This window comes from Coregonus clupeaformis, chromosome 19, assembly GCF_020615455.1.
Source record: "Coregonus clupeaformis isolate EN_2021a chromosome 19, ASM2061545v1, whole genome shotgun sequence".
Taxonomy (NCBI): Eukaryota; Metazoa; Chordata; class Actinopteri; order Salmoniformes; family Salmonidae; genus Coregonus; species Coregonus clupeaformis.
Window position 1 is genome coordinate 10,011,760 of NC_059210.1, and position 14,793 is coordinate 10,026,552.

The following is a 14,793-nucleotide window of genomic DNA, read 5'->3' on the forward strand; positions in this document are numbered from 1 at the left end:
TTGTATATCTATATACACCCCATCAAGAGTTACGTGTTTCAACATTTATGAGCTGATTAATACCAATTAAATAAACGTTTAACTCAATTGTAAATCAACTGCTTGTGAAATGATTATGGGGCATTATGGATCGCTGTGGTAGGGATCGGGTCAAACAGTGAACAATATAGTCTCTCTGTTTAGGAAGTAAATACTCTGGATATCCATTGGTTTACTAAAATAATGTAAATGTATTGCGAATTTGTGCAAAATAGAATAAGGTTGACAGAGGTACATCTATGTCCTTGGGAACTCTTAATTCTTATAATAAACAGTTCGGTTAATTAAAATCTCAGCGTGATCATTATTAATTTCCAAATGACATGGCATTGTACAGTTAGTTATGTGTCACGGACCAAACTCTCTGAAGTGCTCTTAGTTGTGTTCACCAAGTATAATGTATCACTTACATAGACTTAAATTACACTCTCAAATCACATGTATTACAATATAAAGTACCACCACTAAAACTCAAACCAAGTCACTCCATCCACTTTGTTCCACCTTGGCCACTGTATGGACAGACAACCAGACAGAGGCACATGTAGAAGGTCACACATAATAAGAATGGTGAGGACAGATGGTCTATTTTAGTGAGCCACTCACATGAGGTCCAGAATCTATATATTAACCCACTTCCCATCCCTCCAGCCTCACAAAGACAACTAGTAATATTACAGTAGGTTTTTCTTCACCTGAAAGGTAAGTTTCCAGTATTAATGTAACGCCTCAAAGGAGGAAAGTGTAAAATCTGATTATGGTAAAGATTTCAAAAAACAATTTTGACAGTATCTTGCTGTCAGTGTGAGTAGTCACCCCAACAAAGAGATGTCAAGTTGAAGTAATAAATACTGTGGCTTTGAAGTTTGTACACGTGATTTACGTGAGGCATGTTTTAGTTTGCCAACAATTTCTATAGCAAATTTTTGCTGAGCTTTATTGCATTTATTTCATGCTAAATTTCATGCTCATTTTATGAATTGGCGAACGACCAGAGAATTGTTATCCGTTATGTATGTTACCTATATTATTTTTTGTGAGATATTACAGAAGATAGCTAACCAGTTTAGCTATTAGATCTCTGAACTCTATCTCTATTTGTGCGTACAGTTCATGCAGTCTAAAATCTTCAATACTAAAAAGGAGATCTCTTGGGAGAAGACCTTCCTAAATGAAGTTATATATCTGCATTAAAGCATTACTTGATAATGCCCCAAATACTAAACACTAGTCAGATATGTTTCTAAATACTAAATTAAATAAAGAGTGAATTAAATAAAGACTAAATACTAGTCCGACAGATTTATTGTGTGTTAACGGTACTGACTTTCAACCATTCTTTTATTACTCCAAGGTCATGTAGTGTAGTCGTATCTTGTACGTTTTTATCACAGTTATTTGCAGTAGTTCTCAAGAAACAAGATTGTTTTTATTTGATAATCTGCTAGAATAGATTGGAATATCATAAAAATGAACAAAATGTATTGTTTTATGTATGTTTTATCTAAAATAGTTTAGCTATATTTCTGCATGCTGAAAACTGTCCATAATATAATAAAATGTCTGTAATATGATGATGTAGTTTCGAAAACATATTTCAGTCTGTTGTAACTGTTTTACTTTTTTACATTGTGAAATATGTAGGAGACACACAGAACCGCGACCATGTCAGAAGCGTGAGTACCAACAGCTCATATTGCATTACATTGCTGTCAACATGTACTGTGCCCATGGAAAGTCTACACCCCCTTGAACCTTTTTCACATTTTGTTGCGTTACAAAGTGGGATTGAAATAGATTTAATTGTATTTTTTTTGTCATTGATCTACACAAAATACTCCATAATGTCAAAGTGAAAAGAAAATTATAATTATTTTTTACAAAGTAAAATAATATATATATATATATATATATATATATATAGTTGTTGCATAAGTATTCACCCCCTTAGTATAGGCAAGCCTAAATTAGTTCAGAAGTCAAATCTGGCTTAACAAATCACATAATAAGTTATATGGACTTACTCTGTGTGAAATAATATGGGTTGAGATGATTTTTTAATGACTACCCCTTACTCTGTCCCCCATACATACAGTACAACATCTGTGAACTATTGAATTTCAAGCACAGATTCAAATACAAAGACCAGGGAGCTTTTCGAAAACCCCATAAAGAAGGGCAGTGATTGGTAGATGGGTAACAATAACAAATCAGACATTGAGTATCTCTTTAAGCATGGTCAAGTTAATAATTATGCTATGGATGATGTATTAAACCATCCAGACACATCAAAGATGCATTCGTCCTTCTGAACTGAGCTGCAGGACAGGAATGAAACTGCTTCGGGATGTCACCATGAGGCCATTGGTCATTTTAAAAAAGCTACAGAGTTCAATGGCTGTAATGGGAGAAAACTGAGGATAGAGCAACAACATTGTAGTGACTCCACAATAATGACCTAAATGACAGAGTGAAAAGAAGAATCGAAAATATACAGAATACAAATATTCCAAAACAGTGCATTAGGAAAGTGTTCAGACCCCTTGACTTTTTCCATATTTTGTTAAGTTACAGCCTTATTCTAAAATGGATTTAAAAAACAAAATTCTCATCAAAACAGGTTTTTAGACATTTCTGAAAATATGTATATATAAAAGAAAACTGAAATATTACATTTACATAAGTACTTTGTTGAAGCACCTTTGGCAGCGATTACAGCCTTGATTCTTCTTGGGTCTGACGCTTCAAGCTTGACACACCTGTATTTGGGGAGTTTCTCCCATTCTTCTCTGCAGATCCTCTCAAGCTCTGTCAGGTTGGATGGGGAGTGTCGTTGCACAGCTATTTTCAGGTCTCTCCAGAGATGTTCGATCGGGTTCAAGTCCGGGCTCTGGCTGGGCCACACAAGGACATTCAGAGTCTTGTCCCGAAGCCACTCCTGCGTTGTCTTGGCTGTGTGCTTAGGGTCGTTTTCTTGCTGGAAGGTGAACCTTCACCCCAGTCTGGGGTCCTGAGCGCTCTGGAGCAGGTTTTCATCAAGGATCTCTCTGTACTTTGGTCCGTTCATCTTTCCCTCGATCCTGACTAGTCTCCCTGCCGCTGAAAAATATCCCCACAGCATGATGCTGCCACCACCATGCTTCACCATAGGGATGGTGGCAGGTTTCCTCCAGACGTGACACTTGGTATTCAGGCCAAAGAGTTCAATCTTGATTTCATCAGACTAGAGAATCTTGTTTCTCATGGTCTGAGTCCTTTAGGTGCCTTTTGGCAAACTCCAAGCGGGCTGTCATGTGCCTTTTACTGAGGAGTGGCTTCCGTCTGGCCACTCTACCATAAAGGCCTGATTGGTGGAGTGCTGCAGAGATGGTTGTCCTTCTGGAAGTTTCTCCCATCTCCACCGAGGAACTCTGGAGCTCTGTCAGAGTGACAATTGGATTCTTGGTCACCTCCCTGACCAAGGCCCTTCTTCCACGGTTGCTCAGTGTGGCCGGGCGGCCAGCTCTAGGAAGAGTCTTGGTGGTTCCAAACTTCTTCCATTTAAGAATGTTGGAGGCCACTGTGTTCTTAGGGACCTTCAATGCTGCAGAACGTTTTATTACCCTTCCCCAGATCCTGTCTCGGAGCTCTACGGACAATTCCTTCGACCTCATGGCTTGGTTTTTGCTCTGACATGCACTGTCAACTGTGGGACCTTATATAGACAGGTGTGACCCTTTCCAAATCATGTCCAATCAAATGAATTTACCACAGGTGGACTCCATTCAAGTTGTAGAAACATCTCAAGGTGGATCAATGGAAACAGGATGCACCTGAGCTCAATTTTGAGTCTCATAGCAAAGGGTCTGAATTCTTATGTAAATAATGTATTTCTGTCTTTAAGTTGCAAACATTTCTAAATATCTGTTTTTGCTTCATCCTTATGGGGTATTGTGCGTAGATTGATGAGGAAAAAATATAATTTAATCAATTTTAGAATAAGGCTGTAATGTAACAAAATGTGGAAAAAGGGAAGGGGTCTGAATACTTTTCAAATGCACTGTATGTATGCAATAAGGCACTAAAGTAATACTGCAAAAAAACACGGCAAAGGAATACACTTTTTGGCCTAAATGCAAAGCCTTATGTTTGGGGCAAATTCAACACAACACATTACTGAATAACTGCCTCCTTATTTTCAAGCATGGTGGTGGCTGCATCATGGTATGGGTATGCTTGACATTGGAAAATACTGGGGATGAAAAGAAATTGGATGGATAACAGGCAAAATCCTAGAGGAAAATCTGCTTCAGTATGCTTTACACCAGACACTGGGAGAGGAATTCACCTTTCCGCAGGACAATAACCTACAACAGAAAGCCAAATATACACTGGAGTTGCTTACCAAGAAGACAGTGAATTGACTTGAGAAGCCCAGTTTTGACTTAAATCTGCTTGAAAATCTATGGCAAGACTTGAAAATTGCTGTCTAGCCATAATCCCAACACCTTGACAGAGCTTGAAGAATTCTGAAAACAATAATGGGCAAATATTGCACAATACAGGTTTGCAAAGCTCTTATGAGACATACCCAAGAAGACTCATAGCTGTAATCACTACCAAAGGTGTTTCTAACATGCATTGACTCAGGGGGGTGAATACTTATCTAATCAAGGTGTTTTATTTTTCATTAATCTTTCAAAAATGTTTGAATTTTTCTTCCACTTTGACATTACAGAGTATTTTGTGTAGATCGTTTACAAAACAAATGACAATTAAATCCCTTTTAATCCCACTTTTTAACACAATAAAATCTGAAAAACATCCAAGGGGGGTGCAGACTTTCTATGGGTCCTGTAGTAAACAATATGCAAAGAACACAAATGTGACAATCTTCTTATTTTGGGTTTTTGTTTCTTTCTCTCCAATTGGCTGATGTTGGTCCAGGCCGGTAAGTGAATTTTCATATTCAAACCAGAACAAATGTGCAGAAATGAACACTGCCCGTACACTATGATCATTATGACAGGCATTATCAACATTTACATTTTAGTAATTTAGCAGACACTCTTATCTGAGGCTTCTTCTTACAGGCTATGGTGTGAGAAAACTGTGCAGACACTATGATCTGAGCTATCTGATTGGCCAGCGGTAGGCCTGTAAGTGCACTTGATTTGCTCTCTGGGCCTGCCGATTAGGCGGACTTCTAGCTTCAGACACATGAAATGGTTCCAAATGGGAACACTTCGCCTTCCCAGCGCTAGGGCTGCTGAATCATGTGCACCTACCGCCAACAGCGCAAAACAGATAAAAAAATAGGAACGCAAGGCTTTATCGTTGAGTTTTTTACAGAAATGTTTGGTGATCGACTAGGAATGCCTTGGAGATCGACCAGTCGGTCACCACTGTTGTAGAGCATGAACCTGCAGGAGCGAGTCACTGCTTTGACGTTTGCAGAGAATGACAGGGTGTTGTCCAGGGTCACGCCAAGGTTCTTTACACTCTGGGAGGGGGACACCGTGGAGTTGTCAACCGTGATGGAGAGGTATTGGAGCGGGCAGGCCTTCCCGGGGAGGAAGAGCAGCTCTGTTTTGTCTATGGTTGAGCTTGAGGTGGTGGGCAGACATCCAAGCTGAGATGTCTGTCAGAAGGGGGGAAGGAGAAAGGTAGTTGAGTGTCATCCACATAGCAATGATAGGAGAGACCACGTGAGGATACGACTTGATGTTAAGAGAAAAGAGGAGAGGGCCTATAACTGAGCCCTGGGGGACACCAGTAACATGGTGCAGACGCATATCCTCTCCACGTCACCTGGTAGGAGTGACATGCCAGGTAGGATGCAATCCAGGAGTGTGTAGAACCTGAGACGCCCAACCCTGAGAGGGTGGAGAGGAGGATCTGATGGTTCACGGTGTCAAAGGCAGTGGATAGATCTAGGAGGAGGAGAACAGGAGTAACGAGGAGAGAGAGTCAGCTTTGGCAGTGCGGAGAGCCTCTGTGACACAAAGGAGAGCGTTCTCAGTTGAGTGAGCCGCCTTGAAGCCTGACTGGTTAGGGTCAAGAGGATCGTTCAGAGAGAGGTAACGAGAGAGTTGTTCAGATACAGCAGGCTCAAGTGTTTTGGAAATAAAAGAAAGAAGGGATACCGGTCTGTCATGTCAATCACAATAATTTATGCCTAGAAGGAGCAGTTGCAACATAGCGTGAAATTCAGGATATTTTATGTTCTGGATTTCTGGACTTTTGATCAAATCAATCAAATGTATTTTATAAAGCCATTGTTACATCAGCTAATTTGAGGCAGCAACAGTACAAATACAAACATTTCAAGTGTACTGTCCATAAAAGCCAATTAATAATTTAACATGAAAATATTGATCATGTATATTATCGTTTACTCTGTGTTTAGCAATGAGCTTAAGATATCTTCTCTGTCCTCATTTCAGCCAAAACCAAAGTCAAAGATCTCTGCATCTCGCAGACTCTTCTTGAAGGTAGCTTTTGTGTCTTACTTCACTGTTATTGGCACAGTCACAACTAAACAACACTTCTCCATAATGTGTGTGAGTTGTGATTTGTGGATAACGCATACATAGATACACTACTGGTCAAAAGTTTTAGAACACCTACTTTATTTTTACTATTTTCTACATTGTAGAATAATAATGAAGACATCAAAACTATGAAATAACACATATGGAATCATGTAGTAACCAAAAAAGTGTTAAACAAATCTAAATATATTTTATATTTGAGATTCTTCTAATAGCCACCCTTTGCCTTGATGACAGCTTTGCACACTCTTGGCATTCTCTCAACCAGCTTTACCTGGAATGCTTTTCCAACATTCTTGAAGGAGTTCCCACATCTGCTGAGCACTTGCTGACTGCTTTTCCTTCACTCTGCGGTCCGACTCATCCCAAACCATCTCAATTTGGTTGAGGTTGGGGGATTGTGGAGGCCAGGTCATCTGATGCAGTACTCCATCACTCTCCTTCTTGGTAAAATAGCCCTTACACAGCCTGGAGGTGTGTTGGGTCATTGTCGTGTTGAAAAACAAATGATAGGCCCACTAAGCCCAAACCAGATGGGATGGCGTATTGCTGCAGAATGCTGTGGTAGCCATGCTGGTTAAGTGTGCCTTGAATTCTAAATAAATGACAGACAGTGTCACCAGCAAAGCACCCCCACACCATAACACCTCCTCCTCCATGCTTTACAGTGGGAAATACACATGTGGAGATAAAATCGTTCACCCACACTGCATCTCACAAAGACACGGCGGTTGGAACCAAAAATCTCCAATTTGGACTCCAGACCAAAGGACACATTTCCACCTGTCAAATGTCCATTGCTCGTGTTTCTTGGCCCAAGCAAGTCTCTTCTTATTATTGGTGTCCTTAAGTAGTGGTTTCTTTGCAGCAATTCGACCATGATGGCCTGATTCACACAGTCTCCTCTGAATTATGTAGAAAATAGTAAAAATAAAGAAAAACCCTTGGTGTTCTAAAACCTTTGACCTGTAGTGTATATAAAACATAATAGCAGTTACACTACTATTACACTGCTAAACATAATAGTATAAGGGTGTTCTACATGTAATTATATGGTGTTGTATCCCAGACCAAACTGGTGAAGAAGGCCATGGCTATGTTGGTGTCTGAAAAGGAGCAGAAGGTGATTGACAGAGAAACCACACTGAGTGAACGAGTCCCAGCACTCAAGATATCTGGGCTGTCTGTGCAGGACCTGCAGGTACTATTAATATTAGTTAGATACATGACTATGAGTATATTCATGTATATTCAGGTACAGTACTATGAGTATATTCATGTATATTCAGGTACAGTACTGTGAGTATATTCATGTATATTCAGGTACAGTACTGTGAGTATATTCATGTATATTCAGGTACAGTACTATGAGTATAGTCATTTATATTCAGGTACAGTACTATGAGTATATTCATGTATATTCAGGTACAGTACTATGAGTATATTCATGTATATTCAGGTACAGTACTATGAGTATAGTCATGTATATTCAGGTACAGTACTATGAGTATAGTCATGTATATTCAGGTACAGTACTATGAGTATATTCATGTATATTCAGGTACAGTACTATGAGTATATTCATGTATATTCAGGTACAGTACTATGAGTATAGTCATGTATATTCAGGTACAGTACTATGAGTATAGTCATGTATATTCAGGTACAGTACTATGAGTATATTCATGTATATTCAGGTACAGTACTATGAGTATAGTCATGTATATTCAGGTACAGTACTATGAGTATAGTCATGTATATTCAGGTACAGTACTATGAGTATATTCATGTATATTCAGGTACAGTACTATGAGTATAGTCATGTATAATCAGGTACAGTACTATGAGTATAGTCATGTATATTCAGGTACAGTACTATGAGTATAGTCATGTATATTCAGGTACAGTACTATGAGTATATTCATGTATATTCAGGTACAGTACTATGAGTATAGTCATGTATATTCAGGTACAGTACTATGAGTATATTCATGTATATTCAGGTACAGTACTATGAGTATATTAATGTATATTCAGGTACAGTACTATGAGTATGAGTATATTTAGGTATGTTCAGGTATATTTAGGTAAAGGTGTCGGATCTTAATTTGACCAGTTTCATCGCAGGAGTAAAAGAATCCTGCAGCAGCAAGTTTTGATTATTCTCAAAAAAAGTAATAATTTCGAACAGGAAATTAGTTTTGATAGGACCTACAGTAGTAGGACATTTATTTGGTCTGGTGCTTTAGCGTTTGAGCGAGCAAGAGAGAAGGAGAACTGCACATTTTCAGTGAATTTATGTAAATCATGTGGCTCAGTAAAATTCTCTGCGTCAACAGAGTGATCAGAATTACCAAATATGTAGGTTGCTATGAGTATGAATACAGTATAGTTAGTTATATTCAGGAAAAGTACTATGAATATGAGTTTATTAGTATATTTAGGTATATTCAGGTACATTAGTCTGAGTTAAGTACATTCTGTATATTCTGAAATATTCAGATACTATGGGTATGAGTACGGTATATTCAGATATGAATCTGCTTTCTCTTCACAGAATCTTTGTAAAGAACTGCACCAGAAAATTGATGTTGTTGATGAAGAGCGGTACGACATCGCGATGAAAGTTTCCAAAAGTGACGCAGAGGTACCCGATCCGCAGATTCTCAAATTCAAATATTACAAACAGTTAATTTCACAGTATGATCTTTAAATGCACACTCTATCCAAGTATGGGATATTTTATTAAGAATAATAGTATATAATAAACCTTTGTTCAGGTCGATATTGTAAAATAATGTGTTACCATAAACGCAACATATGCATTTATTTTTTACAATAACATTTCAATCAAATCAATGTACAGACAGCAAAGTTTGAAATATGTTCTACCCTCTTGTGGCTTTGTGTCAGTGACTCTTTTCACAGAGTGACATTTTAATCGCAGAGTGAATATTTGTGTTTGTATGTGGGACTTTTATTTAGAAATCGAGACTTTTATTTTTTGACACCTTGCTATGTGGGCGATATAGATTGAAAATCTGACCATGAAGATCATTGAGCTGAAGGGCAAGAAGCGACCTCAGCTGAAGAGGGTGAGAGTATCAGCTGAAGCCATGATGGGGGCTCTGCTGGGAGCCAAGATCAAAGAGTCGGTCGACTTCAAGGCCAACCTCAAGACTGTCAAGAAGGAGGAGGAGAAGGTAAGGGAGACATTCACTGCACAGTACAGCCTGTCCCAATACTTTCTTTCTTTGCTCATTTTTTGTAATGTGCACTTGCAATATAACTGGGTGTGCAGTACTTCTGAACTGGTTTCACTGTGTTGTCATCCCCCACAGAAAGAGGAAGTGACTGACTGGCGTAAGAATGTGGACGCCATGTCTGGCATGGAGGGTAGAAAGAAGATGTTTGCTGCTTCCTAATAATAGTCATGGGTAGAATGATGAAATCATATGACTTCTCAGTGTTTAACTTACATTATGACAGTCAAGGAACAAAGGTAGTTTGCATAGTTTTAATGTAGCTACGGAGTCTCTTGCATTGTTATTTGTTTTGTGTGTGTATGCAAATCCCATTTATATCATATGATAATTATAGTCACTCAATGGAAAATGATGTATTATGTGTATGTAATATGTTATGGAATGTTTCCATAACATATTTAACATTCCATAACATATTACATAAAAATAATACATTATTTTCCACATATTATGGTATGTATAAATAAAATGTTGGATGTTAGAAGTTATCCAAATATGATTTTGTTACTGACAATAAAGCACTTGTGTTATCATTGTCACTTGTATGGTCAACAGTCAGCTGCACACAGTTTATTCCACACTGTGTGTGTGTGTGTGTGTGTGTGTGTGTTTGCGTGTTTGCGTGTGCGTGTGCGTGTGCGTGTGTGTGTGTGTTTGCGTGTGTGTGTTTGCGTGTGCGTGTGTGTGTGTGTGTATGCGTTTGTACATTCATGCGTGCGTGTTCGGATCAATCATAGTTCATACTGTAGTTTTTTCCAAGCAAAACATTGACATAGCAGATACTTTACTGTCTAGCCACGTTCAGTGACTGTTACAATGTAGCTAGAATCTGTCATGCCACGCCTTCTTCCCCCGTGATGACGGTTCCAGAGAGCCCTTTTCGTTCATCCGTCTATATATGGGCAGCACACATGACTCAAAATCCCGCCCTAACGTGAGCTTTGCCGTTTCGATTCGACCACAAGCTTTCAATTCTGTAAACGCTCTCGATGGTGATCCACATTTCTGTCAACAGTCACGACTTCACGACAATTGGGACGGTCTTGTAACTCGCAGGGTAAGATAGTATCCATGCTATTATTATGATGCATTTTTCGTTACTTTGATGTTTTGTAGCGCATTTTGTAGCTTGCTGTCTTGCAGTCTCGCGCGTAAACGCATGCCCACTTGCAGCCTACCAATGACATGACAAGTGCGAAAGGCGACCCAGCTGCTGCTTTTTACCGTTTCACTGTTGATACTATGTAAAAGGTATTAATTAGGGAATGTGTAATAGACACATTTCCATGTTTAGTTTCTGAATTGCCCTGTTTAATTTGGGGTTGAACATAACCCGTTGTGTTGTGTTGGCATGTAGCCTTTTAGCCACTCGAAATGCCTGACCTTTACTGACCCACTAGACCGATTCCTAACCCTCTCAGCCACAGAATAAATGACATGGCTACTGCTTCTGTCATCAAGCTTAGTAACAGCAGAGTTACATAGTAACAGTAAAATAGCCTATAGCAAGGGAAGTTGTGTAGACTGACTACATGTAGCTAATCATAGACAGCACCACTGGACTATTGCTGGATATTTAGGTGATGAAACTCATCAAGTAGCTTATTCAAGAGATTTGTTGAATGATGTTTGTTTCACTTCTGTGTTAAGTGTCTGGCCACAGTACAGTAAAGTACAATACTGTATGTGACTGCACCAGGCCAGCACCACCCTCATCTAGTTACTGTAAACCCTTTGTTTGTGTACAGTACAGGGTCCTGCTGCCAGACAGTCCTTCCGGATGTCAAAGTACAAAGTCTTTGTGATGAGGCATGGAGAAGGGGCCTGGACCAAAGAGAACCGCTTCTGCAGCTGGGTGGACCAGAGGCTGAGCGAGGACGGGGTCAAGGAGGCCCTGGCGTGTGGTCACCTCCTGAGGGAAGCAGGCTACCACCTGGATGTAGTATTCACCTCCCTGCTCAGCCGATCCATCCACACAGCCTGGCTGTTGTTGGAAGCCATGGGGCAGGAGTGGGTCCCCGTGGTCAGGTCGTGGAGACTCAACGAGCGCCATTACGGTGCCCTGATCGGGCTGAATAGAGCTCAGATGGCCCTAAACCACGGCGAGGAGCTGGTGAAACAGTGGAGGAGGAGCTATGACCTCACGCCGCCCCCTATCGACGAATCACACCCTTACTTCCTGGAGATCTACAACGACCGGCGGTATTCTACCTGTGACGTGTCTAAAGAGGATCTTCCGAAGTCAGAGAGCCTGAAGGATGTCTTAGAGAGGCTCCAGCCGTACTGGGATGGCACCATTGTGCCGGAGATCAAACAGGGGAAATCGGTGCTCATCTCTGGGCATGGGAATAGCTGCAGGGCCCTGCTGAAACACCTGGAAGGTATGCCTGGTGGCTGCTCACTGGTGTGTGTGTGTGTGCGTGTGACTTTTGCTGCATTGCTATTGTTCTCTTTTGTTCATGCAGATTTTAGTATGAGCTGCATGGCCACTTTCACTTGCATTTGAATGTTTGAATCCACAAAGGCCCTTGTATGGGAGTTTGCTAGGCCCTCCATGCTTTAGACCTAGCTCGTAACTATCATTCACTCCCATTTGGATGAGAGCAATATACTGAATATTACTTCCAGAAATGGCACACGGTTGAACTTGTACAAAAAGGCCACTAGGTTTATGTTACATCAGGCTACTGCCATGAAATCCATATTGACCTTTTATCTTCTCCACAGGCTTATAGAGACGTCGTTTTGTCGTAGCTGGCCGCCCAGTTACTTTATAGGCCGTTATGTAATAGGGATATTATAAATTATCGATGTTATGCAGCTGGAAGAAACTTAGCGACTGTGTAAAGATGATCTACATATAGACATGCACTAGTCTGGTATACATAATAAAGTTATTCCCTTATCTGTGTATTTTGATTTGGTTTTAATTGGTAATTGAGCGCTTTGATAAGCTTACTTCAGACAGCCCATGTACAGAAATCAGAAATGTTGCTGGCGCTTTACATAACAGCATGGGATAAAGCTGTACTAACGGTTCTATTATGTTTATGGTGATAGTGTAATAGTATGGTTGTTTGTTTACTGTGGTTCACAGAAGCAGAACACTACAACATTCAATATTATCTCTATTATATCAACAGGTATATCAGATGCTGATATCGTCAACGTGACGTTACCGACTGGGACACCCATTCTGATTGAGCTGGATGAGAACTTCCGGCCCACCAAACCCATGCAGCTCCTGGGAGACCAGGAAGCCATCCAGGCAGCCATCAGGAAGGTGGAGGACCAGGGTAAGGTTAAACAAACGACCTGAATATAGTCAACCGGATTCTAGTCATTCTAGATTCTGAATTGTAGAATCTAGTCAACTGGATGCTAGTTTTTCTGGATTGTAAAATATAGTCAACTGGATTCTAGTCATTCTAAATTCTGGATTGTAGAATCTAGTCAACTGGATTCTAGTCATTTTAGATTCAGGATTTTAGAATCTAGTCAACTGGATTCTAGTCATTCTAGGTTCTGGATTGTAGAATCTAGTCAACTGGATTCTAGTCATTCTAGATTCTGAATTCTAGAATCTAGTCAACTGGATTCTAGTCATTCTAGATTCTGAATTCTAGAATCTAGTCAACTGGATTCTAGTAATTCTGGATTCTAGTCATTCTAGATTCTGGATTGTAGAATCTAGTCAACTGGATTCTAGATTCTGGATTGTAGAATTTAGTCAACTCGATTGTTGTCATTCTGGATTGTAGAATCTAGTCAACCGGATTCTGGATTGTAGAATTTAGTCAACTCGATTCTAGTCATTCTGGATTATTTATTTGTGGTCCTCTGTAGCTCAGCTGGTAGAGCACGGCGCTTGTAACGCCAAGGTAGTGGGTTCGATCCCCGGGACCACCCATACACAAAAAAAAAAAAATGTATGCACGCATGACTGTAAGTCGCTTTGGATAAAAGCGTCTGCTAAATGGCATATTATTATTATTATTATTATTGTAGAATCTAGCCAACTGGATTCTAGTCATTCTGGATTGTAGAATCTAGGCAACTGGATTCTAGTCATTCTACATTATGGGATTCTAGAATCTACAGTAGTCAATCTATGGTAGTCAATTGGCTATAATACTTGCCTACTATGAAGATCCCCAGGCCAGCATTTATAGTTGCCTAATATAAAACATTTTAATCAGATGCACTCAAAACTGGATTCTTGATTTGAAGTCTTACAGTAAAATGATGGTATGGACTGGACCCTATTTGGTGCAACGTGGAAACAAAAGAAGATAGTTCATACAGAAACTGAATTGTCTTCCTTCTTAGTGCTGTGCTTACAGGAGTTTCACTTCTAATGTTTGCCAATATAACTCTCTCAAAGTTATTATTAACAAGCATAGATCTGGTAAAAGTTCTAATTAACAAGATAATAGGCTGACCCTTGTATTGAGGTTCTTTGGAATTGAATACATACTAAGATGTGTAACCACGTGTCCCCAACAAAACTATTTTTTGAAAGATCTGTCGCACGTGCCTTCATTGCCAATATTTGTAATTTCTGTATGACTTTTGCAATGCCAATTAAGCTTGTTTTTACAGTTGAATTATGACAGAATCGAGCAGGAGAGAATGAGCCAGCACTAACTAGTACAAGCTATTTTATTTATCAAAAAACTATTTAAAGGCACTTCATAACAAGTATTACCTCAGTGAGACCAGCCTGGCTATTCTTTCCAAGACAGGGCGGTGATTGTGTGAAGCTTTTTCTTAGTACAGAAATACTGTAAATGTGTTGTTGAAACAGATAGGTCAAACTTGATAAGAGCATGTCTTCCAGTGGAGGCTGCTGAGGGGAGGACGGCTCATAATACTGGCTGGAACGATGCGGATGGAATGGCATCAAACACATGGAAACCATAGAAACCATAGAAACCATAGAAACCATTTGTTTA

General features: G+C 39.7%; 2 protein-coding genes across 2 annotated transcripts; both read left to right on the plus strand.

The window, feature by feature from the left end:
- Nucleotides 1-626: 626 nt before the first annotated feature.
- Nucleotides 627-10,373, plus strand: LOC121531629 (troponin I, slow skeletal muscle-like). The gene is made up of 8 exons (XM_041836952.2): nucleotides 627-741; nucleotides 1,684-1,715; nucleotides 4,966-4,969; nucleotides 6,465-6,512; nucleotides 7,642-7,773; nucleotides 9,130-9,219; nucleotides 9,605-9,775; nucleotides 9,914-10,373. The coding sequence occupies exons 2-8, from the start codon at nucleotides 1,705-1,707 to the stop codon at nucleotides 9,995-9,997; spliced, it is 540 nt and encodes a 179-aa protein (XP_041692886.1). The 5' UTR covers nucleotides 627-741; nucleotides 1,684-1,704; the 3' UTR covers nucleotides 9,998-10,373.
- A 216-nt stretch (nucleotides 10,374-10,589) lies between these two features.
- On the plus strand, nucleotides 10,590-13,741 carry LOC121531280 (bisphosphoglycerate mutase). Its single transcript, XM_041836520.2, has 3 exons — nucleotides 10,590-10,895; nucleotides 11,587-12,219; nucleotides 12,982-13,741. The coding sequence occupies exons 2-3, from the start codon at nucleotides 11,619-11,621 to the stop codon at nucleotides 13,155-13,157; spliced, it is 777 nt and encodes a 258-aa protein (XP_041692454.1). The 5' UTR covers nucleotides 10,590-10,895; nucleotides 11,587-11,618; the 3' UTR covers nucleotides 13,158-13,741.
- Nucleotides 13,742-14,793: the final 1,052 nt, after the last annotated feature.

What these genes read in the sequence shown, in the direction of transcription:
- LOC121531629 (XM_041836952.2), top strand. An exon ending in TGTCTGTGCAGGACCTGCAG is followed by an intron (nt 7,774 to 9,129) that starts GTACTATTAATA and finishes TTCTCTTCACAG; the next exon opens with AATCTTTGTAAAGAACTGCA. An exon ending in TCAAGAAGGAGGAGGAGAAG is followed by an intron (nt 9,776 to 9,913) that starts GTAAGGGAGACA and finishes CATCCCCCACAG; the next exon opens with AAAGAGGAAGTGACTGACTG.
- LOC121531280 (XM_041836520.2), top strand. Translation starts at nt 11,619, where the DNA reads ATGTCAAAGTACAAAGTCTTTGTGATGAGGCATGGAGAAGGGGCCTGG. An exon ending in CCTGCTGAAACACCTGGAAG is followed by an intron (nt 12,220 to 12,981) that starts GTATGCCTGGTG and finishes TTATATCAACAG; the next exon opens with GTATATCAGATGCTGATATC.